The following is a 24,735-nucleotide window of genomic DNA, read 5'->3' on the forward strand; positions in this document are numbered from 1 at the left end:
AAAGCGGAACCAGTGCTGTATATGAGTGGGGCTTTAGTCTAATTGCGTCTAATTGACACTGCCGCATTAGCAAAGCGCCGTAAAGCTAAGCGCTGTAAAGCGGGGCCCTACTGTATATGCTACAGCCACTGACTGGCTGTTCCACCTCTGCTGCTGTATCCTGCATCCTGCTGGGCAATAAAAGTGCTCTGCAACCAGTTGCCTGACACACATGACTGCCTAGTGCTTTCATTCTCAGTAATAACAGCAGAGGGCAGTAGCAGTGAGGGGGAGAGCAAGCAAGCAAGCAAGCAAGCAAGGAAAGAAAGTGCTCTGCTGTAGGACGTGTTCTTTCCCTTAACATTCAACCTTTGTCATTGCTACTGCTGCTGCCACTGCTGGAGAAAAAATAAAAAGGTCCAGTAGATGGTAACTAGCTGTACAGTACTTTATTCCTGGATTAGGAGGAAGCAGTAACAAGGCAGCCAGTATTGTAACCTAGAACAGTGCCTGACTCACTGCTATGCACAACCATCTGGATAACATCAGAGACAAACCTCAAAGCACTGTGAGCTTCTTTTTAATACATGTCTGTCTTTTCCCATAGTGGCCAGGACATGTCTAAACTCCACACAGCTTTCACTCCACATTTCCCAACTTTATCGATTTACAACCCTTCCTCCCTGCAGTTTTCTACAATTTCCCAAACTGGCTTTTAAAATCTATGTCAAAGACAATACAAATTCAGAGCCAGTGTGGTGTAGTGGTTAGAGTGTCAGACTGGGACCTGGGAGACCAGTGTTCAAATCCCTGTTTGACTATGAAGCTCACTAGGTGACCTTGGGCCAGTCACAGTCTCTCAGCCTAACCTACCTCACAGAGTTGTTGTGAGGATAAAATCGAGGAGGGATAACCATGTTTGTACGCCACCTTGAGCCCCTTGGAAGAAAGGTGGAACATAAATGTAATAACAAATAAAATAAATCCCAAGTCTTGCCACCGCTAACTCTCAAGAGCAGCCAACGCAGTCTGTTCTGATAGTGGAAGCTATTTTTGTGGTCAGTGTATTTAGCACAAAATTCTAAAACTAAGATATCTAAATCACACCAACATACAGTGCCTTGAAGAAGTAATCAGACCCCTGACCAATGCTCTCATATTATGAATCACAAACGGTACATTGTATTTTCATTCTGTATAATATTTTATTTTGAAACAGTGAAACTTAAAATCAATTATTGTCAGGTGACATTGGTTTTATGTTGGGAAATGTTTGTAAGAAGCATAAAAAATCAAAGCAACGTGCTTGCATAAGTACTCAACCCCTGTGCTGTGGAAGCTCCCAGTTTACACAGATGAAAGAAATTTCCCTATCGAGGACACAATGACCTTACCATTGGCCTCCACCTGTGAACCATTCAAGTTGCTGCCACATTGTCAGAATAAAAAACCCTGCTGTTGAAGGATCAATGGTCAGGCTGTGGATCTGAAGGAAAATGGAGACCATAGAGCATTCTACAAAAGTGAGAGTTAATGTAATACAAATGCATAGATTAGGAAAAGGAAAATTAGATTAGGAAAACTAATATCCAAGTGTCTGGATATCCCAGTGAGCACAGTTGGATCAATAACCAGGAAGTGGAAGCTGCATCACACCACCCAGGCACTGCCAAGAAAAGGCTGTCCCTCAAAACTCAGTGCTCGAACAAGGAGACTTGTGAGAGAAGCCACAGAGAGGCCAACAATCACTTTGAAGGAGCTACAGAGTTCAGTGACAGAGAGTGGAGTAATGGTGCACCAGTCAACTACATCAAGAGCTCTGCATAACACTGGCCTGTATGGGAGGGTGGCAAGAAAGAAGCCGTTACTCAAAAAGTACTATCTGAAAGCACGTCTGAAGTTTGCCAGAAAGTATGAGTGTGCCCCAGCTGCGATGTGGGAAAAAGTTTTGTAGTCAGATAAGACCAAGATAGAGCTTTTTGGCCACAACTGAAAGCACTATGTGTGGCACAAACCTAACAGCAGCACAAACCTAACCCTGCCCATCAAGACACACCATGCCTATAATGAAGCATGGTGGTGGCAGCATCATGCTGTGAGGATGCTTCTCATCAGTAGGGACTGGGCATCTTGTTAAAATTGAAAGAAGAATGGATGGAGCAAAATACAGGGAAATACTGCAAGAGAACCTGCTTCGGTCCACTAAAAAACTGAAGCTTGGGAGGAAATTCACTTTTCAGCAAGACAATGATCCCAAGCACAAGGCCAAAGCAACATTAGAGTGGCTCAAGAACAAAAAGGTGAATGTCCTACAGTGGCCCAGTCAAAGTCCTGATCTCAATCCCACTGAGAATCTGTGGCGCCCTTTGAAAATTGTGGTCCACAAGCAACGTCCAACCAACCTGAACGATCTGGAGCGAATCTGCCAAGAAGAATGGGCCAAAATCCCTTCAACACTGTGTACAAACCTGGTACATACCTACCCCAAGAGACTTAAAGCTGTTACTGCAGCAAAAGGTGGCTCTACCAGATATTAGTGTGGGGGTGTTGAATACTTATGCAAGCAACATATTTCAGTTTTTTATGTTTCCCAACATAAAACCAATGCCACCTGACAATAATTGATTTTGAGTTTCAGTGTTTCAAAATAACATAACATATAGAATGAAATTACAAAGTTTCATTTGTAATTCAGTAATATGAGAGCATTAGTCAGGGGTCTGATAACTTTGGCAAGGCACTGTATCCTTCCTCATTTTCCAGTCAGATGTACCATGCGTTAGTCCTCCTCCAAGGGCTAGGAATCTCACAAAGGGCTCCAGCCTCTCAGAGTCATTAAACTAGCCAGACTCCATTCTAGGGCTATATCAGGCCTGCCATCTTACATTAGTTTTAACTTGTTAAACTGTCATGATCTGTCCCCTCAAGGAACCTAAGAATTGTAATTCAGTGAGGTGGTCATAGATGTCTAACAGGATATTCTCAGATCCTTCATAATATTACAGTTTGCAGTTTTCACTGTGACAAAGCCATGAAACCAAACAGGTCTAGGTTTGATTGCAGCTCAATAACTGAAGCTCCTACATCACTCACAAACTCCATACTCACTGTCATTAGCATTCTCCGCACAGGGTTCAGACATTTGGGCCACAGGCTGAGTGGATAGGGCTGCTGAAACTTGGTAGGGCTGTGGAAGGGGCAGAAGGCCTTGGCTGAGTTCACGTCCTGACAGAGCCACCAGCTGGTCCAAACGACTACCAGGGGGTAGCTTCTGCTCAGCTTCTATTAAGGAATGGAGCGTCATAAAGAAAAAGATATGTCAACAGACAGATCACTATGCTACAGGCAATAAATTGAGCTACCCAGCATCAGAATGTTAAACTTTACCAGATCTGGGAATGCCACACTTGAAACACTTCTCTCTGCGCTTGAAATTCTGCACTCCACACTGTTAACAGAACAGACACATTCTTTATTAGACCTCCACACAATGGAATAACTCTGTACTAAGCCTGACCCTACTAAGCCCTGCTACCTCCTCCAAAACAGCTACCAAACGCTTGCTAGGAAGTTCCCTTGGTTGCATACGTTCCCCACATTTCTTGCCCTTATGGTTGTAAAGAAAAAAATTGAAAAGCACTGGAAAATGTTTGGCATAAACTAGTCCCTTTCTCATAGCCTGCTATGCCTTCATCTCTGTCCCTAAAGTCAACTGGTGCCCACTGGATGTGACCTTGGCTCCTGCTTGTCCAGTGTTAACGGATACTTTTCAATTTGTAGAGCCCGAGGATATGGACAGGATCCTTGGAGAGGTGAGGGCCATCACATGTCTGCTAGATCCTGGCCCCTCCTAGCTAATTAAGAAGACTAGGTGGGGAACAGCCGAGTGAGTAAAGAGAGTGGTTAATACCTCTCTATAGCAAGGCAGGGTCCCAACATGCCTAAAGGAGGCAACTATAAGACCCCTATTGAAAAAGCCTTCCTTAATTATCCAATACAGTGGGAAACATCAGCCATTCTCCAATATTCTGTTTCTGGGCAATGTACTGGAATGTGTAGTGGTGTCAGCTCCAGAAGTTTCTGGATGAGATGGATTATCTAGATCCATTTCAAACTGGCTTCAGGCCAGGTTAAGGGACAGGCGGCTTTGGTTGCCTTGGTGGATGATCTACGCTGGGAATTAGACAGAGTGAGTGTATCCTTGTTGGTTGTGCTGGACCTATCAGCAGCTTTCAGTACCATTAACATCTGTATACGTCTGGGTCACCTTGCTGGGATGGGACTTGGGGGCACTGTTTCACAGTGGCTCTGTTCATTTTTGATGGGGCAAGCCCAAAATCTGGTGCTGGGGGGATTCCTGTTCGACTCCTTGGTTGTTGGTCTGTAGAATCCCTCAGATTCTGTTCTGTCCCCCATTATTTAACATATATGTGATCACTGGGAGAGATCATCCGGAGCTGTGGATCCAATGCCACCAGTATTCTCATGACACCCAACTCTATTTCTCCTTTCCATCTAAATCCAAGGAAGCTGTATATGTTCTAAACCAGTGTCTGTCATCAGTAATGGATTGGATGAGGGTATGGACAAGACAGATTTTACAATAGAGAAAAAGTTGAAATATTTAGGTATCATTATGACAAATAAAAATTCAAAGTTGTTTCATAATAATTATGAAAAATTATGGACAGAGATTAAGAAAGACTTGCTAAGATGGGATAAACTACAACTGTCATTAATGGGTAGAATATCTGTGATAAAAATGAATGTATTACCGAGAATGATGTTTTTGTTTCAAACAATACCTGTAATATCCTCTGATTTACCTTTTAAACAATGGCAAAAAGATATCTCTAAATTTGTATGGCAAGGAAAAAAACCAAGAGTTAAATTTAAACTACTACAAGATGCCAAAGAAAGAGGAGGACTGGGATTACCAAATCTGAGACTTTATTTTGCTGCCTGCTGTCTAGTCTGGATAAAGGAATGGATCTTATTGAGGAATAAAAGACTATTGGATTTGGAGGGCCATAATTTGAAGTGGGGATGGCATGGATATCTATGGTATGACAAAGTAAAAGTAAATGTAGACTTTAACAATCATTTTATAAGACGTCCTCTGTTGAAAATATGGAATAGATATAAACCAAGGTTTTATTCGAAAATACCATTATATGTCTCAAGTCAAGAAGCGTTTTATAGAAGAGAAATGGCTGGAAAAGAGAAATGGTTAACTTATCAAGAACTATTAGAAAATGTACATGGAGAATATACAATGAAAGAGAGAGAACAACTGACAAAGGAAGGATATAGTTTTCAATGGTTTGCCTATTTACAATTGTTAGAAAGATATAAAATGGACAAGAAAATGTATGGGTTTGAAATAAGTAAATCTGATTTTGAAATAGGATTGTGTACAAATGATGAAAATATAATTGCGAAAATGTATAAACTCTTATTGAAAATGGATATGGAGGAAGAACAAGTAAAAGAGTGTATGGTAAAGTGGGCAAAAAATTTTGGTTATAACATACAAATGGATCAATGGGAAAATATGTGGAAAAAAGGTTTGAAATTTACACTATGCTATAATCTTAAAGAAAATTTTTATAAAATGATGTACCGTTGGTACATGACTCCAGAAAAGTTGTCAAAAATGTATAGTAATGTTTCTAATGTTTGTTGGAAATGTAAACAACAAGAAGGATCATTTTATCATATGTGGTGGTTATGTAAAAAGGCAAAATCATTTTGGGCACAGATAGGTAGGAAGATGCAAAAAATTCTAAAGATAAATATTCAGTCAAAACCAGAATTTTTTTTATTGGGTTTTATGGATAAACAAATAGAAAAGAAATATGGAAGAATAATATTATATATGATTACGGCAGCAAGATTATTATATGCACAAAAGTGGAAAATGGAATCAACACCAACAATGGAAGAATGGCTATTGAAATTAATGGACTTAGTAGAAATGGATAAATTGACATGTTTACTTAGAGAAAAATCGACAGATACATTTCTTAAGGAATGGAAGCCTCTCTTAGACTTTTTGTTGAAAGATCAAAATAAAATGATGATACTGGGATTTGACGATTAATTAAGACAGCCTATGGAGAAAAGGGATTCTGTATGTATACATTAAGGGACAGGTTTGATGTATATTATATACTTATAGCTGATCTGCGACAAATCGGAAGTCAACTATTTTATTTTCATTTTTTGTTGATGTATTGTTATGTTTTTTTGACTTTGTCATGTTTGTGTTTGGAAAAATTTGAATAAAAATTATTAAAAAAAAAAAGTAATGGATTGGATGAGGGCACCCAAATTGAAGCTTAATTCAGACAAGACAGAAGGACTTCTGGTTAGTCAGAAGGGCAGATCAGGGAATAGGGATTCAACTGTTCTGGCTGGGGTTACCCTCCCCCTGAAGACACAGGCTCGCAGTATAATCCTTGACTCATCCCTGAGCCTGGAAGGTCATGTTTCAGAGGTGGCTAGGAGTGCATTTCCACAGTTAAAAGCAGTGCACCAACTGCATTCATTCCTGGAGATGTCCAATCTGGCCATGGTGACATATGCCTTAGTTATATCCCATTTGGATTACTGTAACACACTCTAAGTGGGACTGCCTTTGAAGAATGTTCAGCAACTTCAGCTGATCCAAAGAGCTGCAGCCTGATTTTTAACTGGGGCTGGTGACAGAGAACACACCACTCCCTTATTACAACACTGGCATAATCCAAAGTGCTGGTTATGACCTAGAAAGCCCTAAACAGCTTGGGTCCAGGCTATCTGAAGAACCGAATCTTCTCATATGAGCCTGTCCAAACTGAGATCATCAGAGAAGGCCCATCTCTCAGTCCCACCACCCTCACACGGTGGGAACACAGGAGAGGGCCTTCTCGGTGGCTGCCCCAAGGCTCTGGAACTCCCTTCCCAGGGAGGTTAGACTGGCTCCCTCCCTGTTGTCCTGTAGGCAGGTGAAGACTTTTCTATTCTGACAGGCTTTTGGGGATTGACTGCAAGGGCTACTAACAGGGTGCTGTTTTACTGATTTTTATTTTGTGTTCATTCTAATTGCTATGTTTTAAATGGTTTTAATTCTATAGTTTTAATTACATTTTAATCATAACTTTCTGTATATGTTATGCATATGTTTTAGCTGTATTTGTTTTAATTTTTGTAAGCTGCCTTGAGTCCCAGTTCTGGGAGAAAGGCAGAATACACTACACTCAACATCAAAGGCCCTTCTCCAGGTGCCTACTCCGAGGGAAGCTCGGAGGATGGCAACAAGGGAGAGGGCTTTCTCAGTGGTGGCCCCCAAATTATGGAATGATTCTCCTGATGAGGTGTACCTGGCGCCAACACTTATTTTTTCGGCGCCAGGTCAAGACTTTCCTCTTCTCCCAGGCATTTTAGCATGTGTTTTTAATTTTTTTTTAAGTGTTTTTAAATTTGTATATTTGTTTTTAATGTTTTTAATTGTTGTAAACCGCCCAGAGAGCTTCGGCTATGGGACGGTATACAAATGTAATAATAATAACAACAACAACAACAATTCTGTATTCACTGTACCCTTTCTCCTTCTAGTTCCCTCAATCATTGTCAAAAGCATTTTAAATCCTGCTCTTGAAAGGAAAACTATTCAAAATAAGTAAAAACTTTACTTAATTTATTCTGATCAAGGAATTTGGATTTTCACACTGCACTGTCCCTTGCTAAGTGGCCTTGTGCCTGGAAGATGCTAACCATTACTGTTCCACAGCAGAATCCCATTCTCTTTCTCAGCCCTGCAGCCTTCACTCCATCTTTCACCTTACCCATATAGTACCCTCGCACCCCACCCTTCTGACCCCACATGGCAGCCTCCTTTCCTAAACAGATCTCAAAGCAGGTACCTTACTGCAGAGCCAGTCCTCATTGATCTTGGGTTTAGGGTCACTGTAGTGCATGGAGACCTTCTGGCCAAGGATAGTGAGGGAGTGCTGCAGGGAGAGAAACACTGCAATGAGACTCTGAAGCCGAGGTGGAGAGAAGGTGCCCGTCACTGCCGCAGCAGGAAGAAGGAGAGGTTCAAACCCTTCAGCTGAATGGATGAGGGTGAGGGAGGGAAGGGAGCATAGGCCGAGAGAGGCTTGGAGCTTGGCTACTTGGCTAGCGCACACCTAACCTGGCCGACAGAGGCACCTGTCTCTACCCAAGGCACCGGGACGTCCGGCTGCTGTGAGGGAGGGAGAGTGTGTCGGAGAGAGACAGAGAAAGGAAGATGGAGAGAAGGAGAAACAGACAGAGAAAATGCAGCCATGCTCCAAGACACCACCATACAATAACCTCTATGCCACTAGAATGATCGGTCTTGAGCTTCCATCCTGAAAGCTAGCAACATGCATTTCCATTCCCTCCTCCCAACCCAGAGTCATTGTGCCCCCACAATGGGCATCTCTTCCTAGCTAGACATCAATCCCTCATTCAGTACAGATGTCGGCTATATTTATGTCAACTTCTGTTTAAGGGCATGCTTGGAGGAACACCCAATGTTCTGGCTGCAACTCTGTTCAAGAGATGGAAACATTTGGGAGACCCAGAATAAGGTTTTAAGCTACATACACATCCCCAGATGTTCAGTATTTGACTTCCTATCCTATTCTGCCCATGCACACAACCCCAACTGAATTGTTCTCTGAAAAATTACTGCTACAGTCAATTCCTGACTCTCAACACCTGGTGAAGGGCATCACATGATTACCAGGACCCATAATTTCTAAGAACTAGAGAGATAAGCCACACCAATTTCTAAAAGCATTTGCTAGGATCACTTAACTCAAGGACTCATAGGCTAGAACCTTGTTCGGACAGATGCTACCTCTGGCCTCTGCCATCCTACACAGATAACACATTGCCACTTTCACGCACACTTGTATAAGATTGTGCTCGAAAGAATCCCTCACCCACATCTGCCCATTAGCCCCGTTTCTGCCCCACCCCACATCCAGAGCAAAGCGCATCATCTCATCCATGCCAGGGCTACATGTGTCAGCTCCCACTGGGGATGCGCACACACGGCCTGGCTACGCTGCCAACACAAGAAAACAGAAGGAGGAGGAGGAGGAGAAGATGGCAGAGGCAACTGCCATGACTGCATAAACACTGGAAAACCCAAACATTTTGGGCTAGGGGTGCATTTTCACCAACTTTATGGCTGCTTGGAAACAAGATTACAGTTTGAAACTCTGGTCAGAACAGACACAGTTGGGGGGCCTAATATCTTGGCATGTGGCTATTCACATTTCTACTGTGATCCTGCAGTGCTGGATTGAAACAGAGGGTCTCATATAGGTGGGCTGTCAACCTAGAGCTGCGGTGAGGTAGGAGACAAGTCCTCTAAGGAAAGCTTCCAGTCCTGAATCCTGACTGTATTGTCAGTGAACTCACAACACTGCCTTAATAATCTCTGGCAGACATCTGATGAGACTGTTTAGCTAAGCCCCAAGACTGTTGGAGCCTTTTTCACATGGAAGACCATGCATATTTCCAGAGCAGGAAGAGCACACAGGAGTCCTAACTCCCCAAACTCTTATTTCTTAATACTAAGAACTCCTCCAGTCCCCACCACTGTGAATTAAGCCTAGATTCTTAGCTCCCCAATGAGGAAATCAAATCCAGATGCTCCCTGAGTTGTTAATTCCACTTAGAAGTCTTGTCCTGATACTTTGAGTTCCTGCTCTAACACATTAGAAGACCTTTTTTGGGTCTTGGGTGGACCCCAGAAGTCAAATTCCTGGTACTTGCTACTCTGCTTTGATTCCTGAGACTAGCGACAGTGCAGGATATCTGACTCAGACCTAACTCTTCTTCCCCATTCCCCTTCAGTGATTCCCTATGGGAAGGCGGCTTGGGCTTGTCATATGAACCAGGTGTTTGGATTGTTCATTAACAGTAGCAGTACTTGTGGGTTTCAAGTGCAGCAAAGCAACCTGATTGGCTTCCATCCATCGTGTAGCGTCCTGCAAGTGATTAAACTCGACGAAGGCGAAGCCCCGGCTCTGACCTGGAGGACAGCATTCAGATACAGACGCAGTGTGTTAGTCAACAGATCCAGCCAACATCACGCATCCCTGTCGCTGTACCAAATGGGGCGAGGGCAGGGTGCGGGGGAGAAACGGGGAAGAGTGGAAAGGCACAGAAAGGGCACCCTAGTTGAAAAGTGGGGTGATGCAGATTCAGATGCTGATCACAAAAAGGGAATTGCCTGCTCTTCTGATCATCCTAAACAAGAAATGTTTGGCTACATAGATGGTACTCACTGCTACTGGAATGTCTAATTTTACTTTCCCAGAACTGGAAACAGAACTGTGGAGTCTTAACTCCCAGTCCAACGCCTGTATCAGCCAACTCATAATGCCTCCACTGGCACAAGGGCTTGAAAGAGAGAGTGATGGCTCCAAGCAGCTCTATTCCTACCACTTCCACTAGCACTAGAGTTTCTGTTATCTATCTACCACTTCTTCCATAATACAGTATAAGCAAAAGTTGTTTCAAGGTATCTGTGCAGGAGCTTCCTTCTTACTGCCATATTATGGTACTTGTGCTATCACCCTTTAAGCTGCAGTGCCTGCTTATTTGGAAAGAGTTCTAAAAAACAACCACCACAGAGGGCCCTGATGTCAAAGGGCTCAACAGCTATGATGTCTTCAAGAGATACACAGCTGTGATCCATTGGACTTGAATCTGGGAGATTTGCATACAAATCCCAAGCTCAGCCTCAAGACTCACTGGACAACTTTAGGCCAGAAACTCAGTCTCATTTCCCCATCTATACAACAGAACTAATAGTGATCTCTCTCTCAAAGAGCTGTTGTAAAGAAGAATGAGCTACATAAACACAAGTAACAATATGTGCCTAGATTAGAAGAAGGTTGAAACAAACTCAGAGAAGAGGCACTGAATCTAACCAGCTACTATGGCAATGATTACCCTCTTCCCCAGTTTTCCCCTTAGCAATACTGGAAATAAACATTTTGGGTCTATGAACTGGCTTGCTATTCTAGTCTGGAAGATGAAATGTTTTTTAAGAAATTGAACAGATACACACAGGAGCAGTCTGCTACAGACAGCTCAAGAGGTTACGGTTCTCCAGGGGATTTTTATTCTCAAGGTCTGCAGTCCCTGCTCTTGTAAAAATGGAATTTTCCATTTATGTAATGGGTTGCAATCTTTATTTGCTTCTCTCAGCCTTTGGCTGCCCATGGAAGCAGGGTGCCTTTCTGTACCCTCCATCTTGCAGTATTGACCAGTCCTTTTCAGGCCTGGTATAACAGAGGGCAGATACAGAGGACTATAGTCACATACATACCTTGCTTTTTAAAAAAAGAAAAGGTACACAGCCCTGACTCACAAGCAGCAAGTGTATGTGATATGCAAGGAGTAACCCTGGAAACAAGGAGCAAACTTACCTGCTTGGTTTAATACTTTACTCAAAAAATAGTCCTAAGCTACAGACTGGACACAGCCTGACAGTTTCTCATTGGAGAAACTTATGCCCTCATTTTACTTTCCAGTGCCACCTCAATTTATTGGCAAATACTTTCCTTAGTGTAGGCCCGCACAACTTAGGATCCACCAACCAGCTCAACAATCAAGAATTGTAGTCAGACAGCTACTTGCAAATCCTCCCTCCCTGCCTTCCCACAAACAGGCAGGGGAAAAAGATGAGATTTATTAACTTCCTGGTGGGCCATATATAGCCAGAGGGTTGCATTCAACATGGTGGGTCAAACGTTGTGCATCCTGCCTTCATATTTGTTCCCTCAGTGCCACTGTTAAAAAGGAGCTCAACTTAAGCTGCAAAGATCCAAGATGAATCACTGCAAACCAACATATCTCATCAAATATGGCCAAATGGAAGACACGGTATATGTCCAAAGGGATTGTCTTCATTCTTCCACTGTTTGTTTGGGGTTTTTTTTTGGGGGGGGGGTGTCTTCTACCACAGAGAAAGAGGTCAAACAAGAAAGGCAGAAACACAAGAAGAACTGATCTCCATATGGAAAGAAATGCTTAATTGCTAGATCTGAGGATGCTCACACTTATAAAAGTGCAATGAAAAGAAAAGGAGTCAGGACTAGACCTCAATGTTCTACTACTTTTTCAGGTCAGTCACACAGCAGGGGAACTACTGAGTTTCAGGCTTATAGGATGCTGGCAACACAGAACTACATAGCACATTAGGGGCTATTTCTGAATCCACTGCTGATATCTGAAAGCCTGGTTGGTTATAAACACTGTAGGGGAATGTACACAGCAGAGTCCAAAACTGTATCTTTAATGCCACAGGGCAAAACTGCTCCACATGCACACACATCTGGAATACCACATTCTAGTTTGGAGTGTGTCACATGGTAGGTGAAACACTATAGCCACACCAAGAGAAAGGAGAAGACAGAACTATGAACAGGAGCTCACCTGAAGCTTTATTCCGCATCAGCCGCACCTCACGGGGCTGGAATCCATGTGACTGCAGCTGGGCCCGAATCTGCACAGAAGTATAAAGGTAGTCAACAAAACCAACACCGGGGTGTGTTAAAGAATGAAGACTTAGTTAAATAAGGAACCAATGGCAATAATGCAAGGATCCAAGAAACACTGTCTCCCAGCCCAATCCTCTAACATACATCGTTTTCAGTGGCAGACTGGGGCAGCATCCTCAGCATAATGATGCTGCTAGCCTTCTGTTCTTCCTCCTCTTGCTCAGTGCGGTAGTCCTGGTCCCGGTAGTCACCATCACCAGGAAATCCCAGCTGCTCACTGGGACTGTCCCGCTTTCTGCGTTGTGATTCTGATCCAGAGGAGGCCTCATAGGAATCCTGGGTAAGAACAGTACAGGAGAGAGCTGCTCAGCAAAGTAGACGATAAGACTTTGACAGAGTAATGGCAAGTCCTGCTGGTCAAGACGTACCAATATCCTACTAAATGTCCTGGCAATCACAGAACCACCATCAGTTTCCCTCCTCTGCCTATAGCAGCAGCATAAGACAGGCTATTGTACAAAACACACAGCATCTTATTAGCAACAATTACTTCTTCACGAACACAGTTCTAGTCTCTGTTCCAGCACTGATGCAACTTCCCTCCATGATTCTTTGACACAACATACAGTTAACCTCCGCAACTGAGTACATACTTAGTTGTGGTGGCTACTTAACTTGTTACAATCCCCACACAACAAGTTTTGTAAAACTACATCTAGGAGCACAAACACTAGGTGCTAAACTCCATTCCTTTCAATGCCAGTTGCTCACTGAAAACAGCTGTGAAATCCTGCCCCACCTAACGATTTCTTCTGGAGCAGGCAGCTCTTCAGAGACACACAGCCCACACCATTCTACCTCCCTAGAAGAGGGACGTTCCAAAGAGAATAGGCATCTTCCAAGAGCCCCAAACCCCACCTTACCTCCACACTATGTTCCTCAGAGGAATCATCATAGTCATTGGTAGGCTCCTGACTGTTGAAATCTCGCATATAGGATCGATAATCCATATCTCTGTAGTCATGGTCCCTCTGGTTCCGGCCTTCTGACCTCTCATCCAGTGTCTGGTCAATAGCACCGTACCGACCAGTCCGATCCCCACGACCACCTCTAGAGTGTATAAAATAAAGGTAATTCACAATACTGAAGCATTAGTAACACCACCAATGAAAGTATTCTCTATAAGCCCTTTTGCCAGAGTTCCCTAGCACCATAATTGAGGAACACAGATGAGAACTGACAGAGTTTGCTTGAGCAAACCTAGTGCGTCCAAAGAAATAACTCCCCTTTTTGTCTTATCAAGCCAATAACAAGTGGATTTTTTCCCTTTCACTCAGGGGAAGTTCAACGAAAGTCAGCAAGGGAATACTATTCTGGATACCATCTAAGGCACTTTCATGACAAGGTGTACATGAGTAGGGATGCTATGCAACCAACCAACAAGGTCTGGTAGCTCAAAAGCATCACTGACTCCTCGCTGCATCTGTGTCTCAACATCTAAGGGCCGATTCATATGTTACTGAAGTGGTGTGAAAGCTGCTTTCCCTTGCAGTTCCAGTAATATTGGTTTGTATGCAGGAGCCATGTAAGCAAGGCCAATGATGTGTTTCGTTCTCACCCAAATGCTTCCCATGCTACTGTGAATTACATCCGAGTCTAATGACAGAGTGCAGTGGAAATAAAAGCACCCCATCCCTTCTGCACTTCACTAATAATGTTTAAGCTCTCAAAATAGGATCCAGTGATCTACTATTACTTGTGGCACATCTGCCTCTTGCCAGAGCATGTGGATGACAAAGCTGCAGACCAGGGCTTTCTACTTCCTTCTGCCATTCTAGTAAAAAAAAGGGGGGGATTCCCCAGCTGGAATAATGCAGAGGAGGCTTTGCATTCAACTGCCCCCCCAAAGCATTACCAAGCCTTCCTATACCTGCTTTCTATGGAATGCATTATGAAGCCTCTGTCTTGCACTAAACATAAAGAATAGTAGGGGAAATGGGAGTTAAGATTATTCACATGAAGTCCCAAACTTAAAACTCTTCTCCCTATATTGCACCATAGCACTCTTGAGCAAGACTTCATGATATGTGGAGGTCTGTGCAGAAGAGGTGAGATCCCAACCATTTTATTGCAGTGTTGAATCCCCCACCCTGCTAATAGTAAAGCTGATGTTAGCAGTGATTAAAAAGAGACTGCTCTTAAATTAGGTTTCCATGTAGTTTCCAGCACAGCAAAGCAGACCCTAGAATTAGAGAACTCATCCCAGTGTTTACTGGCCTAGTGGCAAGGCCTAGATAACTCTAGCAACAAACACAGAAATCATAATAATATCATAATCTGATGTCCCAGGAAGAAGAGACAAACTTTATTCTAGAGGTGGAGAACCTCCAGCATGCAGGCCACATTAGAGCCCACCCCTCAGCCAATTTGCTCGCATGACCATTTCAAATGCCCACACCAAGCTATCGCACACCTGACATCATGTGAAATGTGAAGGTGTGGGACAGGTAAAACCTCTCTGGAACAGGTGACCAGACCTGCCCACCTGTCAAAGGTGGCCCAAGAAGGAGCGGCCACTTTTGGATTCAGCCCACCAAACAAAGGGGTTCACCACCTGTGCCTTTACTCCATCTCAAGGTCCAGAAATAATTTGAGGAATATCTTACCTCCTCTCATACTCCATTGCTATCCGTGAAGTACAAGTGCTTCAGGAATCTCCCAACACCAGGCTCTTCAGCAGGTAGCTCTCATTCAAGGATGTCATGAAAAGAGGGATGCAAATAATCCCTGCAGAGAAAACAGGAAATCAGCAGTGCTTTCACCCAGAGATTCTCACTGTAGCTTGGCACCAGCATCTTTTTAAAACTAAACATCAATGCCTCTTCAGCTTCACATGCACATGTACACATCTCATTTATCTGGTTATTTCTCAGTTCTGCCATTTCTCTACAGTGCTCACACACAGCTCCAGAGCTATCCAAAGAACCAACCTCTTCAACTTTGCTAATGCCAATCTGGTCTCTCAATGCTGGGTTTATGCATGCTCAGCTCAGTCCTAGTTCATGGGTATTAGGTACGTCACTAATCCTCAGTTTCCTACTTGTAAAGGGGTGTGGCTTATCCCACAAAATGAGTGTTGACAGTATTTCCCTGTATTCTCATTGTAAACTGTCATTTCTCTTGAACCTTAGTGGAGAACCACCACACACCTCCGACTCCATCTTACTAAAAGAGAAGATTACCATTCCTAGCCAAGTTCTTGTAGTTTAATCAGATGAGCCTATGTTCCAAATCTCAATAAATGTATTCCTAACCAGCTATATGATCTTGAATGTGTCATTATTGTGCCCATCAGTGAGATAATTCTCTTCTGCATTTCAGAGGTTTGAGAGAGATTTAGAAAGATTTATGGGTCTAAAGCACTTGTGAGCATCAGCACACTAAGCCACCATAAATACAGCAAAAAGAAAATCCCTTTACAACGTAAACTATGTTCTCTCATTCTCATTTGCACCCCAGGATTAACTATATGTCTTGGAGGCATATACTTACGAAAAAAAGGCAACCCTATGAGCTTACAACTTCTGTGTTCATCCCTGTGCATGACAACAGAAAATTAACAAAAACTCTCTACAAATGTAATAAACAAGCTTCTTTTGCTACTATATCATTTGCTATTTGAACTTGACAGATTGCATGCATGCATGGATAGATAAACATACTATACTCTCCCCCACGTACAAAAGCTGCCATTTTCCTAATGCCTCTTGTTTTATTTGTTTGATTGCTTATTTATTATAAATGGATGCCAACAGCCTAGCTGGCAAGAGGAGACAAGTAAAAGCTGAAGTCGCTGAATTTAACATAGCTGTGACACAGAACAGATTCAGTATTCTGAAAACAAAATAACATTTTAAAAAAAACATTTAAAAACAATTTTAAAATCTCACACACACGCAATACTTTGTCAAGAGTCTTATCAGTTCCACGTAATACACATAGTTCCACATGGCATAATATTAAAGGATGGTAGTTGCAATCTTGTTGCGAGTGCTTATCTGCACAACTATAGAAAAATGCTTCAGCGGAAACGGCTAAGTGTGGAACTGCGTATAATACTCAACGTGCAGCTGCTGAAAACTATACATTTCACATACACACACATTTAATCAGACTGAATTGTGTCACTTGCCTGCAACTTTTCTGAAGTGGGGTAGCAGGGTCAGTGCCAGGCATGGGCACCAGCCGGCCCTGGGCCAGCAGCGCTATAGCCCAACACACAAAACCCATACAGGTGGCGCAAGGCTAACCCTGCTGAAGATCTCGGACAGGGAGCTCCCAGGCACCTTCCCCCCAATACAGACAGCACGGGCTTCAATAAGCCTTCACACACGCTCCACCTACTTCTTGTATTGTGTGAATGCCATGTGTGCGTAGCACACATGCCTGCCATCAACTAACACGGCAATGGGGGCGTCAGCCCGAGGGAAGCCCCCGCCACCATCTTGGGTGATGGCAGGCATGCGTGCACGGCATTCACACTAACAGGAAAGCTAGGTGGGGCATGCATGTGGGCTTATGGAAGCCCACACTGTCGGCATGGGGGGGCTGGGAGCTCCCTCTCTGCAATCTGCGGCCGGGCCAGATGGCAGGACCTGATGCTATCACAGAGCAGAAGCATCACCCTCCTACCCTAAGGAGGGATCCCTGGCCAGGGCCCAGCCTGGCTGCCCTCTAAGGCAGGAAAATGACACAGGAAATTCTAACTAAATCCTGCTGTTTGGGAAGAACCAACAGTAAGGTGTTTCTGACATTTGTAAAAAAAAAACACCTCTGTGCTCAGGCTTTCCCCAACTATTATTAACATGAGTTCTTGTCATCCTATATTTTGATATGGTATTTGCTTTTTATAATTTATGCTTCAAATGTTGTTTTAATACTGTAAACCACTTCATGGTTTCCAACGATAAGCAGTACAGATGTTTTTAAATTAAATATAAGAAATAACAATCAAGAGGAAAACATTCTAGTTTTGTTAGCAGCTTCATAATGAATGTCACATGGAGTTCTGCCCTGAGTCTTTTGAGAACTGAATTAGATGTTTAGCAGCAGGCTCATGTCACCTTAGATTATGAGGCCCAAGAGGGAAGTACTATTAATATTTTTTAAATTGCTACAAGCTGTTTGAACCCCATAGGATTGGGGGGGGGGAGAAGCACAAAAACAAACCGCTAGAAAGTGAATGGGTGAGTATATATGCAGTTTTACCCAAAATTAGTTTATTTGGGTATGAGCATTCATGAGCAACAGCCGACTCCATCAGGAGACAGACCTTGAAGTGGGTCAAAATACATGGTTGCACATATAGCGGGGGGGGGGCAGATTAACAACAGCCAACCTAAGGTAGAAGAAATGCAAAGAACACAGTACGTTTGCTGAAGTCACATGAGCTTATTAGGGATAAGCTTTCATATACAGATCCATGTGTGCCTGAGCATGAGGCAGACTCCTCAGCTGGCTGCAATATCACGATGCACACTTACTGATAATGAAAAAATAAAACCTTTTAAGCCCTTTGGCAGCCACTACATTTCCATCACACAATTCCTCACTCCCACTTTCCAGTTTGTCAACTGTAGTAAATTACAGGAGCCAGATATGAGGGGCTGTATGTACTTGGTTTGGGGCCAGAGTGATAGAACAGAACTGGTGGAAGTGGGTTTCAGTGTAATTTTGGAGAACTCCAGGGCACTAATCTGCAATCTCTGTGTCAGGGTCATCTTGTCAGATTCAGGATTTCATGACTGCCATGATAACCATGAGGACTGTCACTATACATCACTGGCCCAAAACACAGGGTTGATTATACCCTTTGTCAAGAATTACTGGCCCCAAAAAACCAGGGCAAAAACCAACCCTGCAAGGCAGAAGCTACCACCACTCCAACGTGGGCCAGGAGGCTCCCAAGCTGTACTCTGGATGTCTTACTGAATCTCAGAGACAAGAGCTATAACTCAGGTTCTCTGTCCCTTGAGCCCAAAGTCTCAAAAGTTACTCAGTAACATTTTAACCAACAATACCGCCTTTAAATTTTGACAGGTATCAATAACCTGAAATCATCATCATGAAGTTAGATGACTGATAGGTGGGTAGTCTCGCCCACCTGTCTAAATTGACCCATGGGGGTGGGGAATTCTGAAATCTGGCCTGCCGGCTAGGTCTAATTCCCCACCCCTAATGTATAGGAAATTGCTGGGAGCTAGGGATTTAGAAAGTAATATCATTAATATATGGATGATACCCTGCCCTCTCTCCAATTCCATTCTATAATAAATAGACCATACATTGAGATTAACCATGAACCAGTCAGCTGAATATACATACATGCAATATGTATATTGTACCAGTTGCACTGTTTGCTAGGGAATTTCAAGTCCCAATTTAAAGTGCTGGTATTGACCTTTAAAGCCCTAAACAGTTTGGGACCAGGGTACTTGCAGCGCACTCAGGTGTTCCTGCATGTAAGAACAATTATATTGGCTGACACAAGAGATAGGGCCTTCTCAGCAGTGGTCCCGCTCTTGTGAAACTCTGTGCCTATTGAAATATATATGGCCACATCATTACAGGCCTTCAAGTGGACTATGAAGACTTTTTTTGTTTAAAATCACTTTCACTCAAAGGAAGGTTTTATTGAGTTCTATATGATGTGCTTACCTAAGTTTTAATTATTTATCTGATTTTCTCATTCTTGCTGGGCTAAATATTGCTAGTGAGTAGCGTTATTTCTTATTCTTGTTATTGTTATAGTGGTTTATAGTTTTAAATTGATTATTTATTGTGAATTATATGTTGGAAGCTACTTTCCAATTCAGTCAATTTGGCATCAATATGCTATAGACGTATATAGGTTCAGGCCCACCAAACCCTTGCAGGCTAATAGTCAATCTGCACAATAAAAAATGTAAATGTGTTTCCTTCAAGTCGATTCTGACTTATGGCGACCCTATGAATAGGGGTTTCATGGTAAGTGGTATTCAGAGGTGGTTTACCATTACTTCCTCTGAGGCTGAGAGGCAGTGATTGGCCCAAGGTCACCCAGTGCGCTTCATGGCTGTGTGGGGATTTGAACCCTGGTCTCCCAGGTCATAGTCCAACATTCTGACCACTACACCACACTGGCTCTTTGCACAATATAACTTATGAAAGAATTACTGCTTCCACTGACTTAACTAGCTTTTATTCAAGCGAAGGTGCAATGTAATTAATTTTCAGTCTAGTAACCTCTTGTCCCCTAAGACATCTTTTGTTTTAAGCACAGTGACTTTGGAGCTGGAATTAAATGAAACTTTCCCCTACTAGTTTCTGTGTTCACATTTTAACTTTTAATCTGTGTTCATTCAAGTCTTGTGCAGAGACAGATACATTTGAATGGAATGTAAACCAAAGACCTGTGATGACATATATCACATTAGAGAAACTGAAGGCAAATGAGTCTTTAATCGTATGGCAAATATTATTCAGTCCCATAATAAATATGGAGGCACAGCTTGCACTTGCATTTGTTACAAGGCTTGGTTTCTGGGTCAATGGCCACCCTTACTGATGAGTAGCTATTTCAGTTTTGAAGTCTGCCTGTCAGCAACCATCCAAAGCTTACATGAGGGAAGAATTTTCTGGCTGCATATCCTTAACTTGTAGATTTGACCATTAGATTAGCTTGTCACTAGTGTCAAAGACTGGGGGGAAAACCCTATGAATTTCCAAGAGGCACTTAGTCCCAACTTCTGAGATAAACTGGAACTCTTAAAAAACAAATATGCTGTTCCCCCACAACAGGTTACAGCTAGTGTAAGGGCTTCTGGAGCACACATCCTTGGATTCATTGGCTGGGCTAACTTCCATTCATCTCATCAGTAGCAGCCAGGGAATCAAGTGTGGGTGTTGCTCATCTGGCTTTCCAACACTGCGTATTGTTGCTGACTATCAAGAGGGGGAGGGGCAAGGCTGTGGGGAGCTCTGCATTGTGCAGGTGCAGTGCCAGAGCCAATCCAATCTACCTGCCTTTGCCCTGCGTCCCTCTCCCTCCCAGAGAACGGCAGCAATGCAGTGCTGGGAAGCCAGGTGAGCAACATTGCCCCCACCAGCCACTACTGCATCTCATTTTATGTTCAAGACAGGCTACAATTCTCAGACATCAGCAAGAATCCATCAAACAACCTAATCCCATGGAAATATTACTGAGTTCAATGGAATGTAATTTCATAGGAAGCAGCCCAAATTAACTACCTGTAGCCACAGCTTAAGGATAGATTTGCAGTTACCTTGAAGTAAATGCAGCAATTACTTGGGCAGCACTCAAAGGATACAACATAATGTGTACACAATTCCTGAAAGAAAATAGGAAAGGCTGTGTTGGAGACATAATCCTGCAATACATTTCTTTCACTGAATTGTAGCTTTTAGAAGAGTGCCAGAATTCAGCCAATTTGAGGGACTCAAGCACTGCTGGTTCAGCAGTTTCTTTGCACAACCAATTTTTTTATTCTCCAAGTTGCAGTATTTTCCTCATTCCCTTCAGCAATATTATACAGCCAAGACAGTGGCTGTATACTATAGTCAGCGGGGATTTCTCACATTCCGCAATGTTAAATGGGAAATATCCCCCATGCCATTCTGAGGCTTCCCATAAGCTCATTTCAAAACAAAACCTTACAAAATGTATAGTTCTGAACTCAGAAACGCTTGCTTAACAACCCTCTCAATTTTCATGGCAATACACAACACAGTCAGAGAGAATCGAGAGTTCAAAGTCTAAAAAGAGAGAAAAAAACTCAGAGCCCTTTTGGACTTTTTTCTCTGTTCTCATAATCTGTTGAAATTCATTAAAAATCAGCCATGTTCTCAGAGTACCTGTAATCCTAATACTGACCTTGCCCCATACTCTGACCTTCATCTACTGCAGTTTAAAAGTTTAAAAAATGCCCGGTTGATTTTTAATTAATTTAAGAAATTTTGGCTGGAAGCCTATTATAGCGCGGGGCATGCTCAGTAAGGACCAACTGTCAGTGTTCTAAAAGCCTCACAGCTGCTGGGCAAGGAGACTCCTGTTCCCCTGAGAGAATGGTTTAACAGTCAGCCACTCTGATTAAAGGTCTTTGAGAGGAACAGGGCATCTCCTAGCAACTCTCAGCACCCTTCACTAACTACACTTCCCAGGATTCTTTGAGAGAAGCCATGATTGGCTTTGAGCCATGGCTTTGAGAGAAGCCATGATAAATTGTTTTAAATTGTTTTAAATTGTTTTTAAAAGATGTGTTTTTAAATTTGTATATTTGTTTTTAATGTTTTTAGTTATTGTAAATCGCCCAGAGAGCTTCGGCTATGGGGCGGTATATAAATACACTGAATAAATAGATAAATAATGATTGTCCAAAGTGTAATAGAGGCCTGGTGCGGATGTGTCCAGGGACAGCTTTGTTTTAAATTTGGGTGGGAGGTAGGGTTGCCAGGTTCAGGGCCTGAGACTGATCCTGTATCTTTAGGAGAAGAGAAAGTCACCCAAGTGCAGGTGTTCTTGCAACACTGTAATGGGAAAAACCACAAGGTAGAATTGTCCCTTCCCCCTGCCCAACTGTGAAAGATACAGAAGACGTCTTGGTTGGCAGGCCCAGCCTGGTCAGTTTTACCTATCCTAATCATGATTGCATAGGAGTATATCAAATTGAACTCAATAATCATACAAATGATCAGACCTGCCTTTTCCCTCCTTCCTCTTTCCTCTCCCTTTCTCCTCCCCTCTTCCTCCTTCCGCCTTCCCTGCCCACTCCAGCCCTCCGTCCCTCCCCCCCCCATCAGTTTTACCTATCCTAAGCATGATTGCTCGGGAGTAAATCCCACTGAACAATAAAGATGCAAACGACCACATCTGTCCTTTTCTCCCCTCCCCCTCCTGCCTGCTCCCATCCCAGTCCTCCCCTCTGCCTTTCCACCCCTCCCTCCTCCCCCTCCTCCCTTCCCCATCCCCTGTGGTCAGTTTCACCTATGCTAAGCATGATTGCCTGGTGTGTGTGTGTGTAAATCCCACAGAACTCAATAAGCATGCAAATGATCAATCCATTCTCAGCAAACTTGCACAGGATCCCATTTCTTACCTCCCCGATTAAAAAGCAGGGAAATTCACTAATAGGCAAAAAACCTTGCGGTTTAAGAATGTACCTATAGCCCACAGATATTTCTACCAAACTTTAAAAAGCAGGGAAATTGGGCAGCTATAGTGAATGCACCAGGGGAGCAGGAGACCTGACCTCCTCTCTGAGATATTGTACTGCCCTATAAAGTTGTCAAAATGCAAACACCATTTGGGTTGGTCTTTCACAGTCCAATCCACTTGCTGTGTAGCTTGGAAGAATTTGGTAACATGTGCCTCTGAGTGAGTGGTGGCTACACCTGTAATCAGCCCAAATAATAGAAAAAAGATATATACTGTGCTGATCTTGTTTTAGCCGGGAGGAAGCAACATTATTAAGACAGTTGATATAGTTCAGATGGTCACTTTAAATATGTCTGATTTACTTTGCAATTTTAGTGAAGTTTTCTATAGGAAATCATTTTCTTTTGATTTTGTTTCTATGAATATGAGAAGTACAGCAACACTTTGCAAAATTTATACTAAAAAAACTCCAAACATAATTGTGGAATAATGGCACTGACTTCTGCAAAATAGTCTCCAGTGGACCTCAGAAGTGTCTCAATTTGCACAAGATAAAACAGTGGGAGGTGAAATATATTCTAGCAAAATTCTGGGTGTGCTCTATGTTTTTAATTGATCGTGAACACTTTGCCTTAAATAAAGTGGTTTAAACATAGCAGGCTGAAAACATGCATCCTCTTTTTTCCAACAACTAGAGTCATTGCTAAAGTAGCAGCATATTGTAATCAGTCTGATTTTACATTAAACTGCAGTTTCAGGTCCAACTGTTAATGCACCCAAAACAGAAATAGACCATAACCTCCAGTTTGAAACAAAAAGGCTATCTTCACCATCATATGACACTGATCAATAAAAAGGCTTTGAAATTAATAAAAATAAATTTGACACAGATTTCTAGGATGAATAATGAGGGAAATAAAATTTTCTAGTTTAGATTCTCTGTAGAAACATTAGTAACACAGGAAAGAAGCAAAGTAAGAAGAACACCAACAAACATACAAAAATATAATTCTCCATCTTTGGAGATGGCAGGTGTTGCCACCACTCACCATATGCTCAGAGGCATATGTTACCAAATTCTTCCAAGCTACACAGTAAGTGGATTGGACTGTGAAAGACCAACCCAAATGGTGTTTGCATTTTGACCAATTTGTAGGGCAGTACAATATCTCAGAGAGGAGTTCAGGTCTCCTGCTCCCCTGGTGCATTCACTATAGCTGCCCAATTTCCCTGCTTTTTAAAGTTTGGTAGAAATATCTGTGGGCTATAGGTATATTCTTAAACCGCAAGGTTTTTTGCCTATTAGTGAATTATTATAATTTTCTTCAAGATAACTACTGCAACTTTCTCTTTAACCCTTCCAAATGTACAAACAATTAAAATATACCAAGAAGAACTGATTCCCACTGTCAAATTAAGTCACCACTTCTCTTACATGACTTTTCCAATGCTTATTATTAATTTTTTAAAACACAATGAAATATAAAGGTTCCGACAGTATTCTACGAGTAAGAAACTTTCCACAACTCAACAATATTTTAAAACTTACATTCTGCCTCCCTTCCAAAAGAAAAATCTACATTTGTAGGCCAGCAATTTGTAGGGAGCAACAAGAGGTAAAAAACCAGGATGCTGAAAGAGTCTTTATTATGTACAAAAGTACTATATTAAAAATAGGTAGGAATTATAGTTGAAAATACAACAGAAATCTTGTGAAAAATTAATATCCAAAAGATGCTTGGAAATATATGATAGAAATTCAAAGCCCAACGCGTTTCAGCTTGTACAACCAAGCCTTCATCAGGGGCTAAAACAGAAAAGAATTTTTATATATATATATGTATATTTACAACCACACAGTTAAAAGTACATATATCTTACTTGAATCATCTAAAATTATATGAAAAATACTTACACATACAAATTCTTCATCCAACTTTCATAAATAGTTTTGTTTTTGTCCAAAAATCTCATATAAAAGAACTAGGAATCTTAAGGACATTTTAG

At 42.3% G+C, this 24,735-nt stretch overlaps 1 protein-coding gene across 6 annotated transcripts in view; it reads right to left on the reverse strand.

Annotated features, from left to right (window-relative positions):
* The window catches only part of RBM10 (RNA binding motif protein 10), a 42,464-nt gene that overhangs the window by 12,151 nt on the left and 5,578 nt on the right, over positions 1–24,735 (reverse strand). For 5 of the 6 annotated variants that reach the window (XM_061614411.1, XM_061614410.1, XM_061614409.1 and 2 more), the window contains exons 2-9: positions 15,182–15,302; positions 13,439–13,625; positions 12,660–12,851; positions 12,451–12,520; positions 9,963–10,036; positions 7,887–7,973; positions 3,367–3,427; positions 3,088–3,261 (exon numbers count right to left, since the gene is read on the reverse strand). In XM_061614411.1, coding sequence (XP_061470395.1) covers positions 3,088–3,261; positions 3,367–3,427; positions 7,887–7,973; positions 9,963–10,036; positions 12,451–12,520; positions 12,660–12,851; positions 13,439–13,625; positions 15,182–15,198 — 862 coding nt within the window. In that variant the 5' untranslated portion in view covers positions 15,199–15,302. Of the gene's footprint in view, positions 1–3,087; positions 3,262–3,366; positions 3,428–7,886; positions 7,974–9,962; positions 10,037–12,450; positions 12,521–12,659; positions 12,852–13,438; positions 13,626–15,181; positions 15,303–20,839; positions 20,905–24,735 lie in introns of those variants that run through there. The other variant, XM_061614407.1, reaches the window with a different exon arrangement.

This window comes from Rhineura floridana, chromosome 3 (genome assembly GCF_030035675.1).
Source record: "Rhineura floridana isolate rRhiFlo1 chromosome 3, rRhiFlo1.hap2, whole genome shotgun sequence".
Classification (NCBI taxonomy): domain Eukaryota; kingdom Metazoa; phylum Chordata; class Lepidosauria; order Squamata; family Rhineuridae; genus Rhineura; species Rhineura floridana.